This window comes from Chrysochloris asiatica, unplaced genomic scaffold (genome assembly GCF_000296735.1).
Source record: "Chrysochloris asiatica unplaced genomic scaffold, ChrAsi1.0 scaffold00011, whole genome shotgun sequence".
Taxonomy (NCBI): domain Eukaryota; kingdom Metazoa; phylum Chordata; class Mammalia; order Afrosoricida; family Chrysochloridae; genus Chrysochloris; species Chrysochloris asiatica.
This window is the reverse complement of record NW_006408529.1, coordinates 6901859-6909486: the sequence shown is the minus strand read 5'-3', so window position 1 is coordinate 6909486 and position 7628 is coordinate 6901859. Positions and strand designations below refer to the sequence as shown.

Here is a 7628-nt window from a genome sequence, read left to right as displayed (position 1 = left end):
TGCCTAACTGTTCTTCCATCAGCCTTCTTCTTCCATTCCCTTCCCCCTTCTTGTGTATTGCACCCCCTCCCCAGAACCCAAACTATCATATATCTGTTACCTATCCTGTGCTTCACCTTCCCCTCCCTCCCCTCACCCCACCGCCAAACATCCCTGGAACAAGCAAAGAATCCCCCACCCCTTCGTATGGGTTCTTTTTCTTAGTCTTTTGCAGTAGTAGTCCTATGCAGTATTTCTCCTTTTGTGATTGACTAATTTCACTCAACATCCTGAAGCATCATCCATGTTATGTGATAAATTACAGCTTCCTTGTTGTTCTTCAAGGTAGCATAATATTCCATTGTGTGTATGAACCACAGTTTTTTTTATCCATTCTTCAGTTGATGGGTACTTAGGCTGTCTCTATCTTTTTGCTATTGTAAACAGTGCTGCTATGAACACTGGTGTGCATATATCTACTTGTGTTATGGTTCACATTTCTTGTGGGTAAATGCCAAGTAGAAGAATTGCTGAATCATAAGCTATTTCTATTTCCAACATTCTAAGGAAGTGCCATATTGTTTTCCAGAGAGGTTGGACCATTTTGCAGTCCCACCAACAATGCAGGAGCTTCCAGTCTCTCCTCATCCTCCCCAGCACTTACTGTCTTCTACTTTTTTTTTTTTTTTTTTTTAATCATTGCTGTTATTACTGGCGTGAGATGATATCTTATAATTATTTTGATGTACATCTCTCTAATGGCTGGCTAGTGATCGTGAACATTTCTTCATATGTTTGTTGGCTTCCTGGATGTCCTCTTTGTTGAAGTGTCTGTTCATATCCTGCGCCCATTTTTCAATTGGGTTATTTGTCTTTTTCTTGTATAGGCGTCCCTTGGCTGATGTATTGTTGCAAAAGATTTTTTCCCGTTCTATTGGTTCCCTTTTTACTTATTTGGTGAAGTATTTTGATGCACATAAGTTTTTAATTTTTAGTCTATTTTGTCTACTTTTGTTTGTGTAATTTTCAAACTGTTTGGTAGTCTGTGTATGCCCTGAATTAGAGCCCTCACATTTGTCCCTATTTTTTCTGTGGTGGCCTTCATAATTCTGGGATTCACATTTAAGTTTTTAATCCATGCTGAGTTGGTTTTTGTATAAGGAGTGAGGTAAAGAATTTGTTTCAATCTTTTGCATATCACTTTACAAGTTTGCCAGCACAATCAGTTGAAAAGACTATCCCCTCCCTGATATATTTAGTCATGTTTTAAAAAATTAGTTGGCTGTATGTGGGCGGGTTAATTTCTGGATTTTCAATTCTGTTCCATTGATGAATGTATCTTTCATTGTAGCAGTACCAAGCTATTTTGACCACTGTAGCTATGTAATAAGTTTTGAAATTGTGGCATGAGAGGTTTCCAACCTTATTCTTCTTCTTAAGTGGTGCTTTGCTTATCCTAGGTTTCTTTCCTTTCCATATAAGGTTTGTAATAGTTTTTTTTTTTTTTTTTTTTCCCATCTCTTTGAAGAATGCAACTAGAATCAGGATTGCATGATATGTGTATATTGCATTCTGCAATATTGACATTTTCACAATGTTAAGTCTTCCCATCCACGAGCATGGTACAGTCTTCCATTTTTGTAGGTCTCTTTTGGTTTCTTGCAGTAGTGTTTTGTAGTTCTCTTTGTATAGGTCCTTATTTTTCTCTGGTTACATTTATTCCTAGATATTTCATCCTATGCATGGCTATTGTAAATCGTACTGCTTTCCTAATGCCTTTTTTCAGTGCTTACATTATTGTTATAGAGGAATCCAAATTATTTTTGTGTGTTAATCTTATATTCTGCCATTTTGCTGAATCTTCCAATGAGGTCTAGTAGCTTTATTATTACGTCTTTGGGGTTTTCTATGTTTAAGATCATATTGTCTATAAATAGAGGGAGTTTTACTTCCTGTTTGCCAATTTGGATGCCTTTAATTTTCCTCTCTTGCCATATAGCTCTTGCTAAGACTTCCAGCACAAATTGAATAGGAGTGGTGACAAAGGGAATCCTTGCTGGTTCCTGTTCACAGAGGGAAGGCTTTCAGTTTGTCTCCATTGACAGTAATGTAGGCTATTGGTTTTGTATATATGCTCTTAATAATGGCGAGTAATTTCCTTTCAATTTCTATTTTGTTGACTGTTTTCATCAAGAATGGATGCTGGATTTTGTCAAATGTCTTTTCTCCATCAATTGGTATGATCACATGGCTCTTTTCTTTTTTTCCTATTGACGTGGTGGATTATGTTGATTGTTTTTCTAATGTTGAACCATCCTTGCATTCCTAATATGAATCCCACTTGATCATGATGTATCATCTTTTTGATGTTGACTAGAATTTTGCTGAGAATTTTTACATCTATGTTCATAAGGGATATTGGTTTATAATTCCCTTTCTTAGTGATGACTTTGTCTAGTTTTGGTATGAGAGTTATGCTTGCTTCATAAAATGTATTAGGAAGTTTTCCATCCTCCACTATACTCTGCAATAATTTGAGTAGATTTGGTGACAGCTCTTTCTGAATGTTGGTAGAACTCACCAGTGAAGCCATCTGGTCCTAGACTTTTTTAGTTGAGAATTTTTTAATGACCTAGTCAATTTCTTCTTTTGTTATGGATTTGTTCAGGTTTTCAACTTCACTGTGTGTGAGTTTAGGTATGTCATGTTTTTCTTAAAATGTATCCTTATCATCTTAGTTTTCAGATGTGTTCAGTACAACTTTCCATAGTCTTCTGTTTTTATCCTTTTGATTTCCTTTGGTTCCATTGTGACACCACCCATGTTGTTTCCAACAACGAACACTAGATTGAATACTGTAATCTATAATCACAGAAAAGGGAGTAGAGGGCAAGAAGAAAAAAAGAAAAGAAAAAAAAAATCTGTAGCCAAATATGAGTATGATTTTAATATCCTCTTTCAGCTTCTTCCCTTCAAGGCTACCTGATAAATTTCAATATGCCACTGTTGGTATTTATGCTGTTTTTCAGGATTTAATTTTCAACCAGTTTTGTTTATAAACTCTTTATCTTTCTCCACACCCTTTGTTCTTTCCTTTTCTCTATGAGTACACAATTCAGGGTCTGCTATAGCCCTTTTAAGCTGACTGCCTATAGCTTTGAATGCTGAGAGAATTTGTGCACCTGAGTGGCAGAAAAATCCACCAGTGTTAGAGGTGGGGAGTGTCCACTCACTCAGGAACCCCCTCTAGTCACCAGAACAGAGTTGCACAAACAGTGAGGGACCAATGAACAGATACAAAGAAACAAACAAACAAAAAGCAGAACAAAGAAAAACCATCTATGCATATTGTCCACCTTTGCTCCGAGGTTCCTGCGGCATTATTCTTTGGCTGGTCTGCTTGCACCCCCACTTGGTCTTGCTATTTGGTCTCACCCAAGTTGTAGGTTCTGGGCCACTGAGCCCAGCAGATTCTAAATAAGAGATTTCTTACTGCTGCTACAAGTTCCACTAGCTATAAGCCTTCAAACTTTTTAAATATTCCTACCTATGTGGTTCAGAGTTTTGGAGCTCTGCCCTGAACCTGCTTCACCTGGTTTTCTGTGGTATTGCTGATGGAGAACTTCACTGCACCTCTACACTATCCTCCATCAAGCCCGTATCTTTGATTTCATTTTATTTTTGACAGTTTCCTATTTCTCTAGATTCATACTTTGTACATTCCATGTTCCTAATATTAATCAATATTTGCATTTATTTTTATTATTTTTGTTGTGCCTCATCACAAATGCCATAAAGATCTCATTTTTTATAGTACTGAATTTTTGTTTTTAAAGCAATATTGTTGTTGTTGTTGTTAAGTGCCGTCGAGTCGGTTCCGACCCATAGCGACCCTGTACACGGTTTCCGAGGGTGTAAATCCTTACGGGAGTAGAAAGCCTCATCTTTCTCCCGCGGAGCGGCTGGTAGTTTCGAACCGCTGACCTTAAGGTTCGCAGCCCGATTCGTAACCATTACGCTACCAGAACTCCTTAAAGCAATATAGGTGTGTGTTAATATGCATGTGAAAATCAAATGCCTATTTACTTTACTATGACAAATGTCTTAAAAGTAAAAATTTCAAGATATTTTACAATTATATATTAATTTATCCAGGGCTTCTATAACACAAATGTGCCACAATTCTTACAATTCAGGAGTCTGAAAGCCTGGATCAGAATCTCAGCTGTGTTAATTCCTTGCATGATTCTCTCCCATAGATTCTGATATCAACCAGTACTTCTGGGGATTGTGTTCATGCTTCAAGACAGTCTTCATATGTCAAATGTTTATGACTGAAGAAGAGCTGTCTTCTCAAAGTAGGGTTGAACATGATGTTGTAAATGCAGTATAGCTTTCAAGACTTTCATTTGCTGATGAGGCATATCTCTAAAAGAATACAAATAGCTCTAAATATCCACTAATAACCAGAATGTGGCATACACAATGTATGAATATAGAAAATTGGACATTGTAATAAATGAAATGGAACACATAAACCTTAATATCCTTGGAATCAGTGAACTGAAATAGACTGATATTTGACATTTTGAATCAGATAATTTCAAGATTTACTATGTCAGGAACAGTAAATTGAAGAAAAATGGCATCACATTCATCATCAAGAAGAACATATCAAGATCTGTCTTTAAGTACAACATTGTCTGTGATAGGATATTATCTATACACCTACAAGGAAGACCAGTTAATACCATTGTTATTCAAATGTTTGCACCAAGCACTAAAGCCAATGATGATGAAATTAAAGAATTCTACCAACTTCTTTAGTGTGAAATTGATCAAACATGTAATCAAGATGTATTGATCATTACTGGAGATTGGAATGCAAAGACTGGAAACATCATTAGACGGAAAACATGGCCTTGGTGACAGAAATAATGCTGGAGATCACATGATCAAATTTTGCAAGACCAGTGACTTCATTGCAAATACCTTTTTAAAACAACATAAAATGACTGTACACGTGGACCTTACCAGATAGGATACACAAAAAATCAAATAGCCACTTTTCCCAGTGTTTTACATCATATATCATGACCCACACAGTCAACAGCCTCTGCATAGTCAATAATAGCATAAGTAAACATCTTTCTGTGATTCTCTACTTTCAGACAAGATCCATCTGATGAAGAAATAATATCCCTCATTCCACATACTCTTCAGAATACAGCTTGAATTTCTGGCAGTTCCCTGTCAATGTACTGTCGCAGCTGTTTTTCAGTTATCTTTAGCAAAATTTTACTTGCATTTGATATTTCTTAAACCATGTGGGATCCATGCCTCACATCCCTGCTTCACAAGGAGGAAAGAGATTCAAACTCAATATTAGCCCAAGGTCTATTCCTATGAAGCGGAAGTCAGGCATGCTTCCACCCTACAAGGTTTTAACCCTACTATGACACCAACCATCCATGCCACAGCATTCTCTGCTTCACATCTGGGTTCAATAATCCATTGCAATGGCCACCAAGAACTCATGACAATATTCACGATTATGAGAAATGAATAGGGTATAATTCAAGATAAAAAAATCCCAGTACACAGCAGTTCTTCACTCAGGAACACTTCTTCTCTGCCAGATTGCTGACACTTCTTACTCTTGTGTTTAGCCTCTCATCCATGAGATGCCTTGGGCTCTGCCCTGCTCAGCCAAGTGATACAAAGCTCTTTTAGACAGTCTGTGAATGCCTAAAGGCCACAGTCTTCAAGCCAGTGCCATGAATTTAGGCACTCAGTGTTACTCAATCCATGGTTCCAGAAACTGAAGCTGCTCTTTCTCTCCTCTCACCTCTTCTATCACTTCTGTTGTCATTATTTCTATAGGTAGGGATCTCATAGTTTGTGTATGCTCTTCCTTATTGATGGTCCTGGAATCTTCCATTTCTGGTTCTAAGATGACTCCTGTTAAACCTAGCTCCAGGCCAAAACTAACCTACTCAATCCTTAGATTCCTGTATATTTGATTTGCATGGTTCCACCCAATCACTTGGTGAGAATGAAGATGACTTTGGATAGAGAAGCCATATCAAGTAAATTAAAGGCACCACGGATATTAATGGCATCATTCTAAGATTTCACCATAAGGTCGGGTCACCTTTGGCCTGGGCACAAACATGGATCTCTTCCAATCAGTTGGCTATGTGGCAGTCTTCCAGATTTCTTGACATAGATGAATGAAGGACCTGCAGTGATATGTATCAGTCTGTTGAAAAATTTCTATGTGTACCTTGTTAATATCTGGAGTCATGCTTTTCAACAATGCCTTCTGTGAAGCTTACACTTATTCCTTCAGTACTCTCTACTCTTGAACATATTCTACCTCTTGAAATGATTGAACACTGACCATTTCTTTTTTTTTTTTTTTAATATTTCAGTTTGTATTTTAATAAATGATAGTATAGCCAACTATTTAGGCAGCTTCATTTTATTCAAAAAATTAATTCGAGGGCACATGTACTTACAAAACCAATACAACAAAATCTGTTCAGAGGGCTTTTTCTCAACAAGTGACACCCCAGTCCTTCCCGTCACATGCCCAAAGTAACTCTCTAGTTCTAATCAGTCACAGATTATACTGAAGGTGATGACAGTCTGTTTGACATTCGTTGCCAGTATCTAAGGCGCTCACTTTTGGGTGAGAGAAAAAGTGTTCTGGTCCATCAGTTCCCGAACTTGCTCCTGGAGGACATTCACTAATTCTGCTATCACGAAGACGTGTGTGTCATCGATGTCTTGTATGATGAACTTCTTCCCAAGGGCATTTGACTCATCCAAGCACAGCAGAAACTGCTTCATGGCTGGGTCACATTCTATAAGCACTCCTTTAAGGACGTTGACCATCTTTTTTCCTGGGGTCAGAAGGTGCAGAGAACCTCAAGAACGCTCCGCCCACAGTCCCAGATGCGGCTTGGCGCCGGCTACAGAGTGCCTGACCATTTCTTTTTGATATAGTGACTTTGTGTATACTTCCCATCTTCTTTAGATGCTTTCTGCATCATTCAGTATTTTGTCCATGGAATTCTTCAATATTGTAAGTTGAGGTTTGAATTTTTTTTATTCAGTTCTTTCAGTTTGAGAAACGCTGAGCATCTTCTTCCCTTTTTGTTTTCTAACTCCAGGTCTTTTCACATTTCATTATAATACTCAACTTTGTAATCTTGAGCTGCCCTTTGGAATATTCTGTTCAGCTCATTTACTTCCTCTTTTCTTCCACTCACTATAGTATTTCTATAATGGGGGACAAATGTCAGTTTCTTCTGACATCCATTTTGGGCTTTTCTTTCTTCCCTGTATTTTTAATGATCTTTTGCTGTCTTCCTCTATAATGTTCTTGATATCATCCCACAACTTTTCTGGTGTTTGGTCACTAGTATTTAACTCATAAAATCTATTCCTAAGGTCTCTTAATTAAACTGGGATATGTGCACCATCATATTTTGGCTGTCATGGACTTATTTTTATTTTTTTCAGCTGCAGCTTGAACTTGTATATGAGTAACTGATGGCCTGTTCCACTGTCTGCACTGGCCTTGTTTTGATATTGTGTTTTTCCATAGTCTCTTTTCACAAATGTAGTCAAGTTGATTCCTG

The 7628-nt window shown here is 37.5% G+C and overlaps 1 protein-coding gene across 1 annotated transcript; it reads right to left on the bottom strand.

Moving 5' to 3' along the window:
* Positions 1–6663: 6663 nt before the first annotated feature.
* On the bottom strand, positions 6664–6879 carry LOC102838505 (general transcription factor IIH subunit 5-like). Its single transcript, XM_006834420.1, has one exon. It carries the CDS (start codon positions 6877–6879, stop codon positions 6664–6666), a length of 216 nt encoding a protein of 71 aa, XP_006834483.1.
* Positions 6880–7628: the final 749 nt, after the last annotated feature.

Coding starts and splice junctions, on each gene's coding strand:
- LOC102838505 (XM_006834420.1), bottom strand. CDS start 6,879: ATGGTCAACGTCCTTAAAGGAGTGCTTATAGAATGTGACCCAGCCATG.